Source organism: Agelaius tricolor, unplaced genomic scaffold (genome assembly GCF_023055355.1).
Source record: "Agelaius tricolor isolate 1412-34295 unplaced genomic scaffold, bAgeTri1.0.p SCAF_2, whole genome shotgun sequence".
NCBI classification, from domain to species: domain Eukaryota; kingdom Metazoa; phylum Chordata; class Aves; order Passeriformes; family Icteridae; genus Agelaius; species Agelaius tricolor.
The window spans coordinates 5,349,576-5,373,289 of NW_027269262.1; the positions used below are offsets into that span (position 1 = coordinate 5,349,576).

Below are 23,714 nucleotides of genomic sequence, written 5' to 3' on the forward strand. Positions count from 1 at the left end.
CAGCCAGCTGCATCCCCAGTCCATCCCAAATCAGGACCTCCAGCAGGAAATGCCTCCTCAGGAGCATCTTTCCTCCCCTGGCCCCAGGTTTCTCCAGGAGATGCTTTCTCAAGCTGTTCTTACAACAGCAGGGGTCACACACACTTGGTGTCAGCAGAGTGCTCTGTGCTGTGCTTTCTGAAAACCTTCCTCAGTTACCAGATACCTGTCTTTGGCCTCCCATATCCCCCACTATCTCTGTCTCTTCCCTTCTGATGGAGCAGTTTTCTCCCAATGAGAATTTGGAGCAGCTTTTCAGAGTGTTCCCCCACACACTCACTTCTTCTCTAAGGCCTGGGTTTCTTTCATCAACATCTCTTTTTCTTTATTTTCTATTAGAACCAACTTTTTATATAACTGTATGCATGACAGAACTGTCTCTGCCTGCCCCAGCTCATCCATCTGTCCTGACATACCTACAGAGATGCCCTCCCCACCTGCCTGATGGCATGGAAGGCCAGAGAAGAGAAAATAACTGGAATAACCCATTGGATTTGCTTCATTCTCTTTTCAATATTCGCTTAGAGGCCATGGACAACTTCAGTCACTCACCTGACCATGCATTTTACATTTCCCTACACCATATCCCATGACAGCTCCTCTCAGGGGCAGAAGGGTCACTCATATATCCTGCTTTTGTCACCACATTGGTGCCTCCTGTCCAGGGATAAAAAGAGCAACATGGAATAGGATCTTTAAAATGTATGACAACAGACTCAAACTCTTCTGTGGCAAGGAGCAAGGTGGCTGCTCACAGCTTTGCTTCCCCCTGCTTTATTTCCCACACAGAGGCACCCAACTGTGCATCTTCTCAGACTGTGCACCCCTCATAAGCTTCTGAAAGCAATGATAACCAGTGGACACCTGGAGAGATTATTTTAAGGGCCTTCCAGTGCTGCTCAAGGGAAGCTGAGGAGGTTGTACTGGGGTACATCATCTGTCACACTCCATTTTAACCTCATTCTCTGGGTGAAGATGACAGGATGGGATTGAGGTGACTCCTTTGTCTAAGCAGCACAGTGCTTATGTTCACACCACACAATATAAAACACACATCCCCTGTATTTACTTCTGCAAGCTGCCTGACTCTTCTGGGAGGGCTCAAACCAGCCAGCCCCAGCCTTGAATTCCTCCTGAATCAGCCACAGAAGGTAAAGAGGAGCACACACATTCCCCAGTCTCATATCCATAATAAGCACCTTTCAACCCCTTACTGGCAGAAGGGCAGACCATGAGCACCTCTTACCAGAGGAAGGCTGAGACCTGACAGACAGCCAATGCTCCAGTTAAATTCCCCTTTGACATCAGATGCATTTAGCATCATGTGCACATAATCCCCCTTTTTCATCCTCTCCCCAATATTCAACCCCTGACACTTATTCCAGACTCAAGGAAGCCCATATCTCATCTCTCCTCTGCAGCCTGCCCTGCCACAGGTGCCTGGTGCAGGAGCCAGGACCTGCCCTGGCTGCCCTCTGCAGCCCGGACACACCTGGGCAGGGCTGGGTGTGAGCTGGGAGGCGTTGCCATCTTACTGCAGGGATTCCATACTGTTGTCTCCTTATGGCAAAAGTTTCACACCTTCTTGGTGTTTCTCACAGGCAGCTCCTCAGAGCCCTGACTCTTTCTTCTTCACAAAGCAGCCAACTGACTCCAATTCCCTTCTCAACCAGCCACCCCACTCTTGTATAGCACTCCTCTTCTCATGGGTTACAGCTGTGGCCTGTTAAAGTCAGGCCAGTTCCTAATCTTTGATAGCTGGCCCAGCTGCAACTCCTTAGGGGTAAGTTTACTTTCTACACTATTTTCTTATATTCTATGCCCCTACAGGGAGGGGCAGCATGCTCCAGCTATCCCCAGTCCCACGGCAGGGGGTGAGCGTGTGAGAGCTGCCAGAGCTGCCAGCAAACTGAAAGAGTCAGAGGTCCTCTTGGCAGACCTGTGCTTTGTGCCTTAAAGCTGCACAAACTTGGCCAGCTAAAGTGAGTCCCTTCTCCCTTCTTTGCTAACACTGCCCAGGTTCCTTCCTTCACTGCAATGGGTTTCTAAAGACCAGGGAAAAACATAGCAAAGTGAAAATAGGGAGATCTTTCATACAGTCTGTGTGTTTCTCCTTCCCTATTAAGGCTGCTTTCCTCCTCTCTGCTAAAGCTGCTCCTTCAAAACACTCTCTGACCTTTGATGTCTCACCCAGATCCAGTTAGTCTGCTGCTGTACCCATCACTCCAGCAGTGATTCTGTTCAGAGAGCCTCATTTCACTCAGAGGCTTCAATTTCACCCTCTCTCTCTTTTTGCCCAGCATTTAATCCAACCTGCTGCAGCACTACCCCACTGATATTTGCTATCAGCAGCCAACCTTCAGCCTCACCAGCTTTCTATCCAACCCAACAGCAGTTCCAGGGAAAACCTCACAGGCAGCAGAAGGGAATCCTTGGCATTTCCAGACCCTTCAGAGCCCACACCAAGAAGAAAATAAAGACTTTAGCAGGAAAAGTATAACTCTGTTTTCTGGTGCCCACTCCAAGATAAAAGATCTTAATTTTCTAAAAGGCAAAGCACTGGCTGTCATCATCAGCTCTATTTACCATCTGCTGGAAAGGTCACTCCCTGGGCCTTGCCACAGTGGCTGCTTCTGCAGTTCCAGAGCACTCATGCAGCCTTTGCTCTGAAATGACACTCAGCTGAAACCTCTGTATTAGTGCTCCGCTTTGTCCCATGGGGAGGGCAGCTGCCTGGCAGAGGGGCAAGAACATCACTCATTTCCCTTAATCCTACCCCTTGCCATTGCCTTGGGTCACACCTGCAGAAGGGGGAAGAAGCAGCAAAGTCCCTAGAAAGCCCTTCAGTACACAGAAGAAATCCAGGTTATTCCCAGACTGGTAAAGGCTCTGTTCCTGCAAGTAATAGCAAAATTTTCCATACAGAGAAGTGTCTGAAGCATTTCAGAGACATCCTTTAACTTCCATGAAAAGCAACACTGTTTTGCTTCCACAAAGCCTCACACATAATAGCTGAAACTGACAGCAATCCATGGTAAAACCCTCATCCCAGTTAATGGGAAGTTGCATCATCCCAGCCACACAAACTATGTTTGGATGTGTCAGATGTTGTGGCATTTGGAGAACATAACCTACTTCCTCTGGCTGAATTTTGTCTTATTTCCAGAGAATCAACCACTGCAGCACAGCCAAGCAGGGGAGCAGAGCTTGCACTCTCCAGCTGTGCTGGAAGTCAGTATTTAACACTCCCACTGCTGCAAAGGGGAAATTGCTGTCTGTGGATACTTGTAGGGCCAAACCTCACCAGTTTATTCCATTTCTATTCCCACCCTTGCTAGAGGTCAGATAAGAGAAATGGACACCATCTGGCAGCTTCCATGGCCCCATCCCTTCCAGCCCCTCTCTTCCCAGATTTTGGGAGTTGACACTTGAGTGCCCCATTATCCAGTCAGCAAGCCCACAAACAGGCATGATTCAATTTCCTCTGCACCCCTTCCAAGACCCTTGTTGTCACTGTAGAGCCCCCAGACTTGGCCCAGCTGTGGCAGAATTTGTGACCATGGTGAATCCACACCTCTGAGAAAAAGGGTATCCTACTTTCTGGAGCAAGAATGTGGCTCTGCAGTGCCTTGGCTTCACCCATCCTTGAGGCCACAGAAGGAACATCTGTGGGGGAAGTGGGGGAGGAGAACAGGGAGTGACAAGGACATAAACACAGCTTCCCATTATTGCTCAAGGATGTTCAAGTCAGGTGCCTCCAAGACTTATGCAGCAGAGCCCCATCTGCAAGGTCAAGTTAAAGATGTGCCCACCTGAAGCCCTAATACAGCAAAAATTCCCACGAAGATGCTGGATAAGAAGATTAGGCACTGGTGTTTAAGATGTCAGCTCCGGGCTCTGTCGCACCCCAGCGCTGGATCCACTAGGCAAAAGGCATGATCTCACATGATAGCCCATGACAGCAGGGCAGAAGGGTCCCCACATGCCCCCCCTCTGTGGGTAGCTGTACCTCTCTTGTGCCCTGTGGAGCCAACACCAACACCAGCTCAGCAACCCACGCAGGTCTCCATGGGGTCATTCATGCTGCGGTGTCCATCCATGTGCCAGTCCCTGAGCTACCACTTTGAAACACCCAACTTCCAGACTCTCAACACCCACCTCCAACATCACTTGTGATTCCTCCAGGAGCATAAAGTCTGACAGTGCACCCACATCAACTATTTCCCAGCAGAGACTGGGCAACATTAAAGGAAAAACAGCTAAATCACTCCATGAAATCAGCTGGCAAGAATCCTACATTGGTTTTTTGCCTTTGAGTCTGACAATTATTGTAACCTGCTTTTTGTTTCCTGGCCCATGTTTTGCCTGTTCACCCACGTAATCCTTCACTCGCAAATTGTTTCCCTGCCATGACACAGGCAGGAGATTCAGAGCAAGGAGCACAGCCAGCAACTGATGCCTCTGCACAGCTTTTCTGGCAGCTCCCTTGCTTCCTGGGAACAGAGATGATGTAGCACAACCTGCAGTAACATTCCAATGGTGGCTATGATGGACAAGGAAAACTTCAGAAGTGCAAGACAAATCTCTCTGACACGCATCACTGTTTCCCTCTCGGTCTCCTCCCTTCCCACCCTCACTTTCTCCTCTGCACAAAGTCACTGGTGAGCAGTCCCTGTTCCTGCTCCTCTCTCACACAGCACCTGCCCTGTGCTCCTCTGGGATGTAAGCAAGGTGGTGAGCTGGGTTTTACCTCTGGGCATTTGACTCTCAGTGTTTCTGCTTAGCCCAGAGATGCACTGAATGGATTTACTGTGGGTACCACAACAGTAAATGGCAGAATCCTACCTCCAAGGCAGTATTTGGTTTTTCTTTTTCCTCTCTCTTTCCCACCTTGGACTTGCATATCTTTCCCCCCACTGTTTTCCCAAAGATGTAAGCGAAACACAAATGATACAGTATGAAACAGTGCAAATGGCTTCTAGTTAAACCCTGTTTAAAAATAAATGGCATCTTTGCTTTTAGTACATTAGCATCCATTTTTTAAAACAAATCTTGGGGAGGAAGCTATTATACTTTGCTTGATGCAGTCCATAGAGTATAAAGCAGTCTCTTCTTCCTCTGTCCTGCCTGAATGCTGGAGCCCAGCAGCAATCCCAGCAGGCCCACATCAATGCCAGCTTTACAGGAAGCTTTGGATGTGCAAAATCCCATAACAAGAGGCAGAGGGCATCTTCAGCCAAAATCACTGCCATTTCAAAGTATGAGCCAGGGCTAAGGGGGACAAGGATGATGGTGACACATGATTTGCAAAGAACAAAATAACTTCATCTTCCCCCAGAAGATGCCTCCATCCTCCCCCAGCAAAGCAATGTCCTACATGCTCAAGTGGCTCATCACCCCTGGACTTCTCCAGGCCTCAGCCAGCCAGGTATTTTAGTTTCACATGCACTGGAGCACAACCACGTTTGGGAAGAAACTGGTCACTTCAGGTGTCCCAAGATCACCGCGTGCATATAAATATATAGTTAGATAATGGCAATTATATAAAATTATATGATAGTGTAATGATAACTTATGAGTAATGGGGCTCATAATAACACCTCCACTGCCAAGGTCATAAGCAATCCTGGTTGTCACTGGTGCTTATCCTTTCAGTGTGACCTCAGCTTAATGACAGATGCTGACATGGACTGACACCAAACCCTGGCTCTGAGAGGGACTCACCTTCCCAGAGGAGTGGGAGCAGGATTAGTGAGTACCTTGCTGCTCCTGTACAGATCAGCCTGGGGGAGAAGAGGTGAGCTGCAGGCACCACCCTGTCAGGGTGTGGTGTGGGGCACACACTTCCCTCTAGGTCACCATCACAGCCTATGCCAGAGAAGCCCTCCTCCGTAAAAATTAACAGCTGTAACATCCCCTATCCCACCCTGCACAGGCTCCAGGGTCTGCTGGAGTCACTCAGGAGCAAAGGTGTTTACTATTCACTTAGAAAAGCCACCAGTCTAGTTAAAATCAAGTCTCTCCTTGATTTTAATTAGAAGGCTGGGTCTCCCCATGCCTCAGTAACACCCAAAATACATGGATGCAGGATCAGGAGACACAAGGTACTTAGGAAAAGAAGGGGGCACCACCCTCCATTCCCTTGGGTGGTGTCAGCAACAGATGAGGCTGCATGCAATCCCACCAGTCTCTGTGCCCACTGCCATCCAGGGTTTGTCTCCTGCAGAGCTGTCATCCCACAAAACTTCATACACAGGCACAAACTTGACACAGAACACACTGGCAGCAATGGGACACACATGCACACGTAACACTAAGCACAGCCACAAGCCCAGGCCTGGCACCATCAAAACCCAAGCCACAGCTGGGAAGAGTGACCAAAATCCTTAGAGGGATTACGACCCACCAGCAGCATAGAATTAGGGGCTTGCTTTTAATTAACAAAGAAGTACATGCTTGATTTTTGCTGAGTTACCCCCTGTTGTTTTCATACATGCTCTTTTCTTTGAATTCTTTTATTGATCCCATATGCCTCAACACTGGCAGCTGAACCAAGTCATCTTACAAAAATTAACAAAAACAATGTAGTCTTATATATTATTCCCATGATTTTGCCTTTCCCTACTTTGAAAGGGTTTTTCTGTCTCTGCAGTCAGTTTTTTCCTCTGCAATATTCACCTCCAGAGGGATTTGGAGGGGCTCAAGAGAAAGGGTCTTGCCACACCAGGAGCTAGCTGCCAGGAAGCAAATGTGAGCAGAGCCCTGGAAGGCAGGAGAGACACTGGAGCAGCAGCAGTAGTCAGGTATCCCCCAGGTCCCCAAACCTGCCTCCTCTTCCAGGCTCTTGGGGAACACCTTTCATATGCTCTGTTCAGGTTGCGAGCTGGGATTCAGGACATTGGACAAAAATCTTCCACAACCATGACCATTCCCCCTTGTGTTTCCTCTATAAACAGGTCTCACCTTAAGCACACAGATAGTTTTATTGGGTCATCTAAGATGGGATTAGGGCATGGATTCTTACATGGAGAAGAGAGGTGAAAGAACCAAATTCATGACAAAACTCTCCCTTCATCTCACCATGGTAGGACCCTGTCCAAGCTCCCTACAAGTGATGAAGAGGGCCAAGCCAAGCTCTGTGCAGCAGCATAGCCCTGTAAGGAGACATTTACCACCTCTCACAGTCTTCAGGCAGAGAGATCCTCTGGAGTGGCTGTACCAGGCACCAATTCAAATAAACACATAAAAGCTGTGAACAGCTGTGCTACTTGTCTGCAGGGAACAGGCAGAAAGAAAACCCACAAGCACCACAGTCTATATGAGGGATGGGACATTATGGGAAATCACGCATCTTCATAAATAGGATTAATAAGAGGGTCATAGTTACAGGCTGAACTTTACCAGGACACCTTTGGCTAACTAGTGAAGTGTCTTTTCCTCCAAAGCTATCTGCAATACAGACTAAAGCCTTCAATTAAACACTATCACCATACCAAATGTTATACATTTGGTGGAAGAAAGAAGAGGAAAGTTTTCTTACAGCCACCCCAAACCTCCACTCTGTCTACCAGACTTCTCCTGCAGCCAAGAGCCCTAGACCACACATAATGTGATGTGAAGGCAACATAGCTCAGAGGTGGTAGGAATAAGTGTAAAACCCAGCCAGCCCACCACTACCGCAAGCACTCTTCTGGTTTCTGAGCCACCACAGATTTATCAGGCCCTGCTGCACTTTCTCACCCATCCAAGAGGGACTCAGGTCTGGCTGCAGACCAGAACATCCCTGTTACCACTGTGAAACCACTGCCCCTGAGAAGCCACAAACTGCTCCCTGCTGAACCTCGTGATGACACAGGCTGGAGGCCCCAGGGCATGTCACATTTTAGTTGTTTGTAGTCATAGCCTGAGCAAAGCCAGAAGTCTCCTATCCATTCTGATTGTGTTTTTAAAATCACACTCCCTCCCTTGGTGCCACTGGCACTACGACAGTGCTCACTCCAGCTGACTTTGGTAGCAGACATGCCACAAGGCTTCTCCAGCTGAAATGTCATAGGGAACACCATTCCTTCCAGGCATCATATAGGTCAGCAAAACTGAACACAGAGTAGCAGAAAACAGATTAAGTCCCCTCTCCTGGCAATGCTGAGGGCAGAACAACAGAGCTTAGTAAAGCTTCAGTATCCCAGGGAGTCAGATATCAATCCCTTGATCTTTCCCATGGCATATCTCACTGTATGCTCCAACTGGGAATCCCAGAGAGACCAGGAAGAAAAACCTCCAAATGGGAGCAGGTACAGTTAGAAAAAAACTCAAAGCTTTCTGAAGAGACATTCAGCTGAGCAATGCTCAAGGTCCTGAACTACCTCCTCTGCTATACAGAGCACTGCTTCTAGGCACTTCCACAGGGCACTCCCTGGAATCCTCTTCCTAGGGCATGACCCACAGGCCCCCATCCCACAAAATGGTTAGGGTTGTAAGGGTCCTTGAGGTCATCTAGTTCCAACCCCTTACCACAGCCAGGGACAACTTCCAGTGGACCAGGTTACTCAACGTCTTATCCAACCAGTCTGGACCACTTCCAGGAACAGAGCACCCACAATTTCTCTGGGCAACCCAACCAAGCAATAGAATGGTCAGACACTCTCACATGGGTCAATCTAACAGTTGCCAGAGCAGCTTCCCCACTAGCTGTGGTGCCCAGGATGAGCAGGAGCTGCTAGAAGCAGCAGCAGTCTCTTACCTCTCACACCTGGGAACCACACACACTACCACAGGCACCTGTGCCCACCTGGGCTTAAATATAAATTTTTTAGCCAAGACCCAGGAAAACACAATTACCTAGTAATTGGCCAGTCCTCCAGGTTTTTCAAAGTCTGAGTTCTTGACACTGGCATGGATCTCAAGAAGGTGAGACTGTGAAATTATTGACTGTGCTTGATAATAGATTCTAAGAAAGGGTCAGTATCAGGAAGGATTTTTCATTTCTTCACTACATGATACCATCAAGGAAAAAGACATGGGGTGCTCTTGCTCAGAGGCTTCACCCTTCTGCAGACACTTTTTGTAACTCCATTTTGAGAAATCTGAGATCCTGCAATTTTCCCCTTTTGGATCGAACACGAGTACATCTTCGGGCAGGTGTGGGCACAAGACTTGCTTCAGAGCTCTGACAGTTATTCCAGCATCCTGCTGAATTTTAAAGTGCACCTATTGCTAGGTGCACTGCTCTCTAGCCCAGATTAGGGAAAGGAATGACAAGAAAGAATTTAGATTTTTTTATATTGAGTATCACAGTGTTGTCATCTCATTGTAAAAGTTCTATACCTTCTTGGTGATGTCTCATGGGCAGCACTTCACAGCACAGCCAACAAACTCCAGGTCTCACCTCACCTACCTAACCCACTCTTTTATAGCACTCATCCTTATTAGACACAGCTGTGGCCTGTTAAGGGCAGGCCTGTTCCTAATCTTTGATAATTAGTGCAGCTGCAACTCCCCAGGTGTGAGATTACCTTCTGCACTACCTTCATTTTCTTACATTCTATCTCCCCACATCACAGTACAGATTTGAAGCCTTGAGTTTGCCCATTGTACACCTGTGAGGCTCAGCATGGCAGTGGCTGCAGACATGGCTCACTACAGAGGTGTTAACAAGGTGCTCTCTGGGCTGAGAAGCTCAGCATGAGAGGTCCCATGCAAGAAGTAACCCATGGCTCTAAGTGGAAAGTGTTTCCTCTGAGACATATAATTTTGTGGGTAGTATGGGGTGTTGGTTTAGTTTTATTTTTGTTGTGGATTGCTTTGGGGTTTTGGATTTTTTGGTGTTTTTTATCCATGGAAAGCTCTGTAGAAAGACAAGCCTTTTTGTTCTAATTTTCCATGATTTATGGTTTCCAAAAACTAAGTTTTCAGACCAGAAAAATTGTAGAACTTGAAAGAGAAAGGAGCTGCCAAGTAGGCACCAGGATCAAAGGATATTGGGAAAGGTATTTGCAAGGGCAATCCTTCTGAGAGGCAGACTATTGCTGCTTACAGAGGAGGAAGGATTCCCAGGAGGAGTCACGGGCCCCACAGGAAAACGCGACAGAATGATGATGGGGTGGGGGGCACCACCTACAGGATCATCCCAGAAAAAAATGGGAGACCAAGAAAGGTGTTTTAAGAGGGTGATGTGGGTTATGTTTGTCAAACTGGAAGGATGGATCAGACTGCGAGTAGTGTAGAAGTGGGTGTGGGTGAGTGGATGGATGTGCACGCACAGAGGTTAAGAAGGTAAATGACATCTTATGTAATCTCAAAAAACATGGAGAGTTTAAAATTGAGGGATTTGGTCACAAATAATTCTGAAATAAAAAGCTTTTGAAGAAAACTAGTCTTCATGACAAGGGCAGGAGCTGGGAGGGGAAATTGCACCTTGAAGCTGGAATCAAATCAAAATTGAATCCATAGAGTTTATTTTCCTGGCCAGAAGATGTTTGGGTTGCTTAGACTAGTCTGATTTGGAATTTTAAATATTGGAAATTCAGAAATGTGTATCTTTTTTCTTGGAAAAGATTTGTTGGTGTTTTCTTTGAAGTTGCCAGGTGAGGAGCTGGCAGTTCACTTGTCTACCAGGTGGGAAGCCGGGCACTTTGCCCACCACTGGCAGCTGGTAGGCTGGCAGGGTACCAGGCACACTGGCTGCCAGCAGCTGGTGTCCATCACAAGTCTGACAGAATGGACACATTCCCATCAAAAAGCTGGTTCCTCAGCAATCAGCAAGATCCTCTGAAGGAAAAGTGCTGTGCTGGAAACCTTCAGTCTGCTGCAAGTCATCACCTTTGTTAATGTGTGGACTGGTAAGTTGCTCCTGCTTTGTTGCACAAGACCAGAGCCTTGAACACACACACACACACACACATTTGAAAAAAAAAATTGCTGTGTTTAAGTGGAATAATATCAGTGCTGAATTTATTCTAAGCAAACTAGTGGGGGAAAAAATGTACATTCATCACCAAAATTTGAGCTGTAAGTGACAATGGTGGTATTCTCCTCAGCCTTCATCCTGAAAACATGTTATCTGAGGCAAAACTATCAAGACCTTTCAGATAAGGTATTGAGGTGAAAAGCCCCACAGATGACACACAGGGTTTTCAAGGATGTGTCAGCCAGCTGGAAAATCCTGCTTTCAGATGCTGAGTAATTGTAGCTAAGCTAGAAATATTTAAGAGTAAACATCGCTTTCGTGGGTGATGCTCAGAACCACAGCTGTGATTGTCTCTCGTAAGCGCTGCAGGATGCAGTGGGAGTGTGAGGAAACTCATAAAGGAGCATGGATGCCTGAAAGTGCACAGCAGGATGTAGCCTTCCATCCTTTGGAAACTCAGAGCAGGAGGCCCCGTTCTGCTGCAAGGACAGGCAGGGCTGAGGGAGCAAGTGAAGAGAAAGGGGGGCTCTGAAGCAGCAAACTTTGCTCTGTGCAGGCTGCCATCCCACATCAACTTCCTGGGGTAGCCCCAGCTCCTGGCAGCCCCTAAGCCAGAGTCTCCACCAGAGTTTGCAGGGGAGCAGATCTTTAGTAATCCTGCACTCCACCTATGGAGATCAAACACCACCGCTGTCTGCACGCCCTGCAGCAGCTCCCAGGGCTAATCCAGAGCCTGCCCCACACTCTTTAAAAGGATTTTAATGTCAATTATTCTTGAGAAAGTAAATAACAGTCCAGACTCTTGATTCAAGCTTTTTTACCTTCTTTTATCCTCAAAATTTCCATTAAGCACATCTGATGTATTCAAATTCTTTCCATAAATGTTCTGTTATCTTTTTAAAGGCAGTTGAAGATTACAACAAAATGAGACTATGTCTACACTGATTTTTTAATGTTGCACATATTGCATTTTATAACATCAGAAGAAAAAAAACCCAAAGTAAACCTTAAAGACAGAAAATAAATATAATTTTTATGAATATATGCAGAGAGAGTGCAAAAAACTGCATCTGTAAAACATTTAAATGCTGAATCATACCACAAAAAAAATTTACAAAAGCACTTATTTCTTTATACATGTCAGCTTTCTTCTTATAAACACAAAAATATTTTAACAAATCTTACAAAGATCAAACCCTTTTGCCCTTCACCAGAAGAAAAGTGGTGAAGAAAGTGTATTACCCGGAGGAAAAGAAAAAACCAAAAAAACCCAGATAAACAGAAGGTAAAATCTGCAAGGGGCAGGACAGGGGTCTGTGGCTGCTGCTGTTTCACACCACGCACACAAACCCACCCAGTGTCAGACTTGGACACTTCTATGTACACACATTTTAAACACAGGCTTTTTTCAGAAATAAGCAATGCTGGGGCAGTCAAAAGAGGTCTCACACAGTGACCCTTGGTGCCTGTGATGCCAATACCAGCGTATGGAACAGTTCTGCTTCTCTTCATTCCCAAGCCTTGCTCATTAGGGAAAAGTCAATGATCAGACCAGCTGAGCTCCAAATAGCTCATGTGAACTGAAGCTTCTGTGAAACTGGACCAGACCAGCAGTGAGAGACTTGGAAAATGAACGGATTTGCTCTGGGTTCTGGGGTGGTTTGGAGGTGGGCAGGTAGCTATGGAAAGGGCAAGCTTGAGACAGGGCCCCTGATGAAGATCCGGGATACACTCGAACACGGGGAGACAGCCCAGCACAACATGTGCCATAGAGCTGGTGACACTCAAAGCCTCACCTGGCCGAGTCCCTTGTGCACCACATCCACCACATCCTGCATGGGCCCCAGGAAGCTGTAAAGCTCAGGCACCTTCTTGAAATTTAAGCAACTCACTGCACATGTGCTGCAGCTTCATACATTCAACCTGTCTGGGATTTCCTGGCATGTGGCCACCAGAAGCTGCAGCTTCTGTCTGGACATCCAGAAGGCATAAGCAAATTACTGACATCCTTAATTTTCATCCAAGAAAAGATAAAGTTTCTTGGGAAGAAGGGAGAAGAATGAGGTTGTGTCCTTGAAAGAGCTGGTGGACCTTGTCAGTATCATCTTTTATAGCTCAGATTGTGATGGTCAATAAAATTCATTGCTAGGAAATCACCTTTCCTAACAATAGAGATTTGCTCAACTCAAAGAACTAACTTGAAGGATCATAAAAAACCCTCTGATATAACTACAAAACAGTAGGAAACATTTACTGTGGACTGCACCATATCACAGAAATTTACTTTGCAGGTGCACATGACCTTCTCTACGGGAAACAGAAGAGAAAAGCCTTCCAGTATGAATGCAATTAAAATAAATATCATATGATAAAGGCAATGATACTTCATCCTTAGTATTTTATAATTACTAATTATAAGCTATATTTGCATTGCATAAATTATAATAATAAATTATAAAACCACATTAGTTATGAGAAACTTGAGTGTTGTGGCACAAGACAGACCTTTGGGCTTTGTGTTCAGCAACACCATTCAGCTCTCACTTCATTACTTTGCTAACTAGAGTACAAATTAAAATGAGACTGAAATTCTCCAGAGTCTTAGCAGTAAGTTAACCTTCCAGAAGACTGCAAGAACCAACTCTTGCTGTTCCAGGAAAGGTAAATTTTCACATCTTTATTTCGAGCCATGTAAATTATGATCTCATCCTACACACTCATGTGTGAGAGATGTCTGACAACTGTTTTATAACTAGCACACTCTGTTCAACTGCCTCAGCGTATTTATAAGATTATCTTCCTGGGTAAGTGTACCCTAGAAAGCCTCCAGAGAGCTTGAATTCTTAAATTATGAATCTATACAAGATAAGCATTTTTGATTTATATAATAAAAATATGTATACAGGATATAGGGTTTTTGGGCTTTTTTTCCCCCAAGCACGTTTCCAAAGAAGTCTGCTTAACAACAGAAGCATCTCCTCTGTGAAGCTCAAAAGCTGCATGGCTCCCTTATCTATTTGCTCTAACAAAGCAGCCCTTATTTAGGTGTTAAAAGAGAACTTCTTAAGTCTCAATAAGTTTTTCTAAACAAGCCAAGTCTGGAATTTCTAACTTTGGTCAGGTAACTCAGCATCAAATTTCTTTTTAAAACCTGGGAGAAAATGGCTGGAAGATTTTTATCCTCATACAAAGAAATCTACTAGCTTTGCTCTAAGACTCTTTGGCCTGAAATACAGGATGAAAAATAAGATCATAAAAGGAATTATTTTGAGAAAGAATGACTGGGAGAAGGAGATTACAGTGCAAAACAGATTTCAAAATTTTAAAGCAGCAGGCACTACAGCACAACCATCCATTGTGGTACCAAAAAATGGACTTGCCAAAAATTGATTTTATTGTCCCATTGTGGAAATGTAGTTGTACCTGGCCACTTGTATTTATTTCTTCATGCAAATATGGAGGCAATATCCAGTTTCTCTTAGTTCATTCAAGTAAACTTATGTACATTTTAAACATATCTTTGGACTTCATGCTGTGTTACTGGACAGACAACAAGACGTAGCATTTAGCATCATTAAAGCACTGAGAAACATTCATTATTGTTACCACTTGTGCCCTTCTTTAGGGGAAGTAACCCCATGCACCAAAAATAAACCATCACTTACTGAAGGGCAGCACTGAGCACCCACTATAGCTCTGGAATAAATACTGCAGAGATGCACTTATGCTGTAGCATGACAAGAATCTTCTTTTTATTAAGAGATGGATTTGGGAGCAGGTATCATCATGGTCATTTTAACACAAGGACATGAAATGCTGAATGGGATCTTCAGCTGTATTTGACACAGATCCAGTGACTGATGGGAAATGGTGTGACATGTGTCCATGGAGATTTGTGGCCAGATGCAGTACAAATCTAGATTTCTAGCTCTGGTCTCTTAAGTTTAGGAGCTGACCTTTAAACACCTAGAGCCAAATTTTCATAAGGTCCGAATGCCCCTGGTTCAAAAGGAATGGAGTACTTTCCACTTCTGTTCTCCAAGAGACACATCTGTGAATGCTCTCAGTGTAACATTAAAGGCCCAAAACCCCCAAGGTGTTTCCCAGTGGTTAAAGGCCCAAAAGCAAACTGGTGATGAGTCCAGGGTGGGCAATTGCTCCTGTGTGGTACCTGCACGTCCACAGCCCTGGGCTCTCCCCTGGCTGCTGCCCCCACACCAGCCACCTGCCAAAAGGGCAAGAAGGGAGATGGGAAGAGCAGTGAAGCCTGGTAGTTGGTGATGTGCACCAACTACATCGCACAGAGGGAGCTCAGGAGAGTGGATTTACAGATACCTTGATTAAGAAGAGTCAGATGTAGTCAGAGTCCTGTCTTCTTTCATTCTCCCTAATTATTACTAGTATTATTTGTCATGCTTTCAAGAAATCTTTTATAAAGTGACTTTAATGTTTCTTACAAAATTAAAAAACAAACCAAAGCAACACAAAAGCAAAAGCCAACACTGTAAAAAGATTCCTGCTAAAATGTTTGTCTGGAAACTGTGAGCCAGTTGGTGCAAAATAGCTGCCATCTGGAAAACAAAGCATCAGGGCTTTCCTGCTCCCAGCACTTCAGCACAGGTATTGCTTGACTCAGCCAGGCCAGGGTCTACTTAATGCACATGCTCAAGTATTCCCATGCAATGAAAAGCCAGGATACATGGGGCACTGGATACAACCTCTTTTTAAAAATCAATGTTGTAAAGCTTTAATTTTGAGCTCTTAAGATGTCTAGAGCTTTTCTTCGTCCATTTGTTGCACCTACACAGCCAAAGGAAGGGGTGCCTGTAGCTCGTGTTCTCCTTATCCAGTTTTTGTGTAAAGACCTCCAGCAAAAGCTTGGGCTACCAATCCACATCTAGATTTCTTAGATGCCTGGACTGGCACTGAGACTGCCAGGCTGTGTTAACTCCTGCATGATTAATTTATGCCAGTTTTGCTATGCCCACCAGGCACCTAAACTGGTGCAAGAGAGCTGCCTTCAGCTGCCTTTCTTTAGCAGAGGGAGAACCTGACAGTTTCATTAACACAACAGTGTTAATGAAAAAAAGATCTGCCCCCCTCATTCCAATAGGCATTTTAGCAAAAACAGGCCAACAGAAGGAGGGAGAAGACAAGAAAACAGACTAGTAAAGGATGCATCAGTCATGGGTAAGATCACAAAACATGAAAAACGCTCGTATTTTAACATGCAAAGCACATTGCAATGCTGGTTATGGTTAAAGAGACTGTACAGCTCCTACGTATTTGTCCTTGAGGCTTTGTTAAAGTAAGACTTGCAACTTCAAGTTCATAAATAAAATGGAAATGACAGTAGTGCCATAAAAACGTAGGTAGAAAAATAGTGCAAAGCCAAGGGCTGGACACTTTAATCTGTCACAAGTACCCCAAAGCACTACCATTAGTGCTCTTCAAGAAAACACATACAGAAAACATTCTTTATTTATTATAAATGGCAGTTGCCTGCATTGCACTCTGTATTTAGAATGTACTGTCTACCGTTCTGCTTCCCTTCAAAGCTGAGGATGAAGAATAAATACAGCCTTTCACACTGGTGAGCACTGCCTGCCCTCCAGCCACGACTGCTAGCAAAGTCAGACAGTATTTATAAAAGAAATCAATTAAAAAGTAAAACAGACAATATCATTTAAGGCCTCTGTCCTTGCTAGTCTGCTCAACAGACTACACTTTCTCAAAAGAAGAAAACCTGCCACTTTTGTTACAGTAACCAGAGAGCTAAGTTAAACAGAAAAAAGGTCACATTTACAGCTGCCAAGAAGGCAAAGTTCCTGAGGCTCGGCCAAGCAGCACACACAGGCAGCACTCACAGCACCCTCGCAGCACTCCCGGCTGAGCCGCGCTGTGCGCTCCGAGAGGGGCAGCCGGGCGGAGCGCCAGCCCAACACCGCGCTCGGGCCGAGCATCTCCTTCAAACCCTGCAGCCCTTGTGGAAAGGGGTTTGGAATTACAACCAATTGTACAGTGCAAACTTGAATCTGCTCCCACAGATATAGAATGCACAGACGGGAGTCCAGAACAAAAGCGCCACCAGCCCTGGTTCTGAGGAGCACCATCCATTAAGGAAATAAACTCCAGGGAGCAGAGTCTGATCTCAGCTACTCCTGACTGAAGAGCTGCAGTAATTCCAGCTCTTCAGTGAGCTTTCAGTGAACTTTTACATGTGTAACTGATACCAGGGTTTGAACTGGTTTGGTGGTGAGGCACCAAATTAAAATGAAGCACTTATTAACTGACAGCCTTCCAGATTTAGAGTAACTAAAAAATATCAGTAACAGAGTTTGTTGACCTTGAGCAGGACAAAAGAAATACCCACCAATGGACGGAGGTCACATTTACACAGCATTTCTCAAGTATTCACTTCAGCAGGTCCATAAGGTTTTGAAGGAGGGCTTGGCTTAGCCTGGTTTCAATAACTTTTTATCAGGGTTCTTGCTGCAACCCCATGTAAACTGTTGAAAAAAATATACTGACTGCTCATATGTACTTGGTATATCTGCACCCATGCCACCACTCTGCACACACCCAACCAGGATCCCAACGCTCTGCACAAAATGGGAACTGGCTCACATCTTTCTTACAATATTACCTTCACTGTGAGTTTTCTACACCCATGGTACTGACAAAAGGCATGTCCAATGGAAGGGAAATATGCATATTCCTAATATTTCATGGTAGATATGTCATTTTTGATGTAAAAAAAATAGCAGCTTTCTCAAGGTCCAGTCTCTCAAATGAGAGTCCTATCTTAGAAACAGTTTTGTTGGTTTTTTACTTCTGTAGTTGAGATCAATGGCAAAAATCAAATGGATTTCAATGCTGAAAGAAATGCCATGGCAGCCAATTGACAGGAAACTACCAGACATATTTTCTTAATGGTTTGTTACATTTAACTGTACACAAGCTATCAGACAGAAGAACCTAATCAGGCTTCTCCCTTTCCCTCTTTCACAAAAGACCCAAAACTTTCTGAGAAATCTGAGTGCTACCAAGAACCAACAGCAAGCACAACAGTAATGACTGAATCTGCAAAGACAGAGTAATGCAGCAGGATCAAGTCATGTGCAGCTGATGGAAAATGGGAATGTTCTATCAGTCTTGAATAGGGTATGAAGGACTGAATGGTGTCCTGTTTTCCTCTTCAGGAAGCAAAAACCTACACTGCATGTACTGCACAATAATCTGGACTTGTTAGTGATAGAGTAGCCTGTAAAGAATAGGCACTTATCCCAAGAACTGGCAAAAAAAAGGGAGCATTATTTGGTAGGTATGGCACCAAAACACAACCATTGTGCTTCCTCACATACTTATGCTGTACAGATGGAGACTCAAAAAGACACAGAGTTTTAGGTTGTCGGCAGGCTGGGTTTTTTCTTTTTGCTCCGGCAAGATTTGCAAATGCAACAGATGATGCATGGAGATGCCACAAGCAGCAAGGGGGAGGTCACCAACGCTATGATACCTAGTCCAACGAGGATCCCCACAACCTGAAAGACAGGGTGGTGAAAAATACATATTTAGATAGCATGGAAAATAAAATATGCACGTGCATGCATAAACATAGCATAGGTCACCAAAAAAAAGATGAAAATATGAAAATAATCATCCTGGTTCTTCTCTGAAGGCTAAAATCTCTTTGCTTCATGCACGCATGAGAGCTCTGCCCAGCTGGCTAGGAACACACCTGTGTTCTGTTCCACATCACTGAAGCCCGTGAGTGGCCCAGCTTGTTTCTGCAAGGGCCTCTGTCGTAATGCCGTAAGAAAATATCATTCTGAAAAACAAAAGGAGAAGCTGTAAGAGCAGGTTACAGAACTGCAGGGAGAAGTTCAAGACCAGAGTGGAAACACAACCTTCCTGGCACTGCTTTGAAATTGCCAGCTGCCAGCAGGCAAGTTCACATGTCTTCCAAATAATTACCGAGTAACTTCTTGCAGTTTCAGAAATTGGCATATATTTGACACCTGAGCTATCATACAGCATCTTTCCTCCTCCACTTTTAAAAAGCATAAGCACATGAGTTTCACCTAATTGCACAAGTACCTAGTCTATAATTTGGTGATGATAAAGGGAACTGAAAACAACAGGCATTTCTGAAACCTAGCAATGTGAGGGATCATCTTCCTGAAGTATTTTACCTTCTGTTCTCCTGCTGTACCTACTTCACAGTAATTCTCTTCTTAGACTTAACAGGAAAATATAAAAGGTACAAAAATCCTGTTTTATTTCTCTTTTACCATTAATACTTATTAAACTACTCATTCTTTTCTTCAGAAGGTGACTCATGCCCTGCATTACCCTCCCTAAACACTGTGCTGTAACCTGATGCTGTTTCCCCTTTCATTTTTCAGCTCTGCTCTCTGGCTTTGCAGGTTCTACCTTCATCTATGCCTGGAGCTCCTGGCACCCCTACACATTCAGAAAAACTACAATTGAATCACACAACTACAGTTTCTTTCTCTCTTTCTCCCTTTGAACTGACAAAAACTCGATAAGGGCATGTCTGCGGAGTCTGCAAGAATGTGACACCCTTCAGGTTCAGCACAGTGTTAAGCAATCACCGTGTACTGCATGTACTCTGAGGCAAGCCCTAAGACTCATGTTGAAAAAGCACGTTCACCCACACAGAAAGGGGACATAACACTAAGGGAAACCTGTTTAGCGTGCTGAGTAAAGGATGAAGACTGAGGAAGTTTCATTGTTTGCTGGCTGTGGAGTAGAAAAAAGACAAGAAAAGCCACACAGCACATAACATTTTATTTTAAGTGCTGGTAAAGTCCTTTTCACGCTCCCACAGCTGTTACTGATGACTGTGCCAAAAGGGCAAGTTACCATATATACAAGTGCATTACTTCCAAGGACTCTTCATGCTGCTAGGATACTTGAAGTCCACACAAGTTGAGACTGGTTTGCAACCTTTGAGAAGTAACTAGCAACATGCACTTCACCATTTGTGTTCATGATCCAACATTTTTATCCCCAAGCCTAATAGCCAATCATTCTCTTCAGCAAACACAGCACTAGAGATGGACTAGTAAAGGAGACCTAGTGCTCCCTAGCCACCATACCATGCAAAAACCCCCTTCACCCAGCACCATACCATTTTTTAGACAGGCTGTGTCCTTTGCTGTTGAAACAGGTGGAATACACCTATGTCTCTCACTCTCAACCAAACTGTTTTTAGAAAGAGAGAATCCAAGCAAGGTATTGCTGGAACAAACCTCCAGAAAGCAATGTGTTAGTCCCATCTCCCTCAAAGAACTAACATGGGACCCACAGTCATGGCCATAACCCTTTATGGAAGAAATAAAAAACTGTATTGATATAAATAAAAGGACTGTGTGAAAGAAGAGAAAGCAACTGAGTCAGAAGCTGAATTGAGCCAAGAAATTCGCTAGGACAGCAATGAACTAACAAAGAGCTTGCACAGGGCCTCAGACTAACCCTTAACCCCATTATTCTTTATCCTGGTGATTTTTCTGCAGCACTTACATCCAAGTTCTGTAGACAATACCAGCAAAACGTGTGCTTGCAGTTCTTGCACATCATCTGAGCACAGCCCTCATTCCGCTCAATATAAATTCGACAAACTGGGCACTGCTTAATTGGTGCCTCTGTCTCTGCTCCAATAAGGAATCTAGAAAAGTAAGGAAATATTAAAGTGAGATGTGAACATAATTGTTGGTATTCAGGTCCACTGCCTGATGTGTATTGTGCTTATTTTTCAGAGCATCTAATGTTGTCCTAAGTGTCCTCAGTGTGTGAAGCTTCTTATATTCAGTACAATACAATGAAACATACTCACTACTAGGCGTAAGACTAATACCACATAAAAGTGAAAATCCCTTGCCTCGTTCCTTTATGCTGTATAAAACTAACACTCACTACACCCACAATTAATCACATATAGCATTAAAACTTAGCACTTTGTTACAGAGACCTTACACAATTATTTTAACAGGACTGGATTATGCAACTCATAATCCTTGTCTGAATCCTCCTTGTCTGAATAAAATAGGCTTAAACTCTACCACAGCCAGAGATCACACCTAGAGAAAAAAAAATCATAGCCATAGCTTTTTGGCAACACCTATTCCATGGAGTTTTTAGCAAGCAGAATGCTCTAGGTTTTAAGTTTTTCATTTATTGAAAAAAATTATAGAAAACTTTGAAAACATGACTCAACATAACCTAATTCTGAAAACAAAGATGGATAGCCAAAGACATGACATAGTTTAAACGCAAAAGCCTCTCTTCTATAGATTAATGAGACTTTTACAACCTGATCTGCAGGTTGTTTGCAGTTAAGGAAAATGAGCATAAATAAGGCTTCTCACTCCAAGTGAAATTTACACTGTGTAGGAGTTAAGGTTTTTCTATGCAAAGATTCTGTAAATATTAAGCAGGGGTGATTTCTTAATCACAGTATAAGCAAAATTTGGATCCTGCAATATTGTTATATTGGATTTTTGGTATGGGCACAGATCATAATTCTAGTATGTGAACAAAGCCTTTAGGCAGATTTAAAGTCCTGGAGGGCTTCACCTTTTAGAAGTGTCAGTTGCAACCCAAGCTTGACAAGTACACAGATAATATTAAGTATTAAAAAATAAAATTTAGCATTTAAAGTAATATTTAGACTGGAATTGTATTTAGAAAACACCACAAGAGATGGACAGTCTCCAAGCTGAAGCTGTGGACTTAGAAGGAAGCTGCTCCATGAACCCAACACGAGGCCCTGTGATGAAAAGAACCAAAAGATGGCACGGCCCTCACGGATTCCAATCTTACCCCTGCTCAGTTGGTACTGGAGTAATTTGGTTTTCCTGGCACAGGTGCTGCCCATGCCATGGCTCCTTGCAGGAGGAGCAGAAGGTCAGGTGGCAGGTGGGGCACTCCACTGGCACCGGCGCTCCCGACTCGCTCAGTGCGATGTGGCACACGGTTTGGCAGTCGGCTGTGGGACACCATGTTCTCTGGGGGTCCAAGTGGACTTCTGAAATGCAACAGAGAGAGAAATAAAACTCTTTATGCAGTCCCCTTCTTGCTCCAGTGACATGTGTCTAGGTATACAGCACCCAGTTCTGCACAAGGGTGTAGAAGCCACAGTGCTCCACACCCACACCCATGGGCATTTGGCCCTGCTCTTCTTTAGGCAGGTCTGCATTTGTCCTCTTCTAAGCAGTTGCACTGAAAGCATTTCAACAGTAGAAATACACTACATGGAATGTGTTCCTTGATTTTTTATAGCAAGGCTCACAATATGAACCTAGGTGCTGCTGGCTGAGAAGCACGTGTCTTTTATAGCACTAGGCCACTCCATGTCTTGGACATGTGCAAGCCATGCAGTAACTTCCATGTAAACAGCAGAAGGACTGTAATTAAATTAATGTCAAGCCACTTTCCATGCCTTATTTACTATCCTTATTTACTATCTATAAATTGCAGTTAATATTCATTGTATCATATCATTACTATTTGTCCGGTATCAGATTATTACAGGAGTCAAGATTCAGGGTGTAGACACTGAGTTACAGTCATCACCACATGGCAGAGAATGATAAATGTTGATCCTCTCTCTCACTTCCCAATCTTTATTTAAGGAATTTGCAACAAAAACCCAGCTGGGACACAGTCACTGTTGGTCATTTGCTACCCAATTCCATGAGGTGTAGCTGAACACTCACATCGTGCAGAGCCTCCCCAGAAAAGGGCTGTCATGCCTGCAGGAGCTACCTTGACCCTCCTGGGAGCTCTCTGGTACCACCACTGAAAATAAATAGATGGAGGGGATGTCTCCAAAGTCAATGGAATTCCTGACTGTGAGATGGCAAAAGGCATTACAAGGTACCTCCAGCAGATAAAATTAGTTGTCCCACTTGAAACAAAAAGCTGCACAAGGACCTCATATATGTGTTCTCTGGCAAATTTTACTGAAAGCACATATGGACACACAGGTACACAGTACTCTGGGTAATTTCTGAGTCTGTGTCAGAGAGCTCCAACAGATGTAGAGAATTTCTATTTCCATGCAAAGGTTGTTACCTATAATTTAGGCAGTGACAGCAAAACACCTGTGCCATCTACCTTCAGCCATTTCATGGATCTAGTTGCATTATTTTCTCTTACTGTCTTGCACACACTTTGTTTGCCTCCCAAAACAAACATTTTGCTTTCTATTGAATGAAAGCAAAAACAAATTAGATCTCAGCTTCATTAGTAGGGAGAAGAGAGCGACAGCAAATCAAGTAACTTTTCATATTTACACACTTTTAAAAGGTAATGTCCTGACTGAGAAATTTTTATTTCTCTAGGTTCCTTTGGTGTCTCTTAAAAGAAACCCTGAATTGGTTAAGACTATGGCCTAGTACTTGCTATTGCATTTAATCCTTCACACAATAGATTCTGCATGTTTTTTGTTGAAAATTCAGCTTTGTAAACCTAAATGCTGTCTTTGGGTGAAAGACAGAATGTCTGGTTTTGACATCATTGGGAGGAGGAGAATTGGGTCGTAAACCTGTTTTTTACGAATTTGTTGCAGCAAGATGTAATGCAAGAGATGAAAGTCCCTCCTCTCCCACTTCCTCCATCTTACAAAGAACCTACAGATGGTGTTTTGCAATCCACGCTGTCTCATACTGTTTGGTTTGCCATGGAGCACAAGCGAAACCAGAAACAGCTAAAAAGGCACAGCCAAAAAAGGGAAAGAGGC

At 44.3% G+C, this 23,714-nt stretch overlaps 1 protein-coding gene across 2 annotated transcripts in view; it reads right to left on the reverse strand.

The window, feature by feature from the left end:
• Nucleotides 1-11,751: 11,751 nt before the first annotated feature.
• RNF144B (ring finger protein 144B) overlaps nt 11,752-23,714 on the reverse strand; it is a 54,653-nt gene continuing 42,690 nt past the window's right edge. The window contains exons 5-9 of one of the 2 annotated variants that reach the window (XM_071451165.1): nt 21,794-21,998; nt 20,495-20,639; nt 18,687-18,776; nt 18,310-18,489; nt 11,752-17,454 (exon numbers count right to left, since the gene is read on the reverse strand). In XM_071451165.1, the coding sequence (XP_071307266.1) occupies nt 18,349-18,489; nt 18,687-18,776; nt 20,495-20,639; nt 21,794-21,998 (581 nt within the window). In that variant the 3' untranslated portion in view covers nt 11,752-17,454; nt 18,310-18,348. Of the gene's footprint in view, nt 18,490-18,686; nt 18,777-20,494; nt 20,640-21,793; nt 21,999-23,714 lie in introns of both variants that reach the window. The other variant, XM_071451162.1, reaches the window with a different exon arrangement.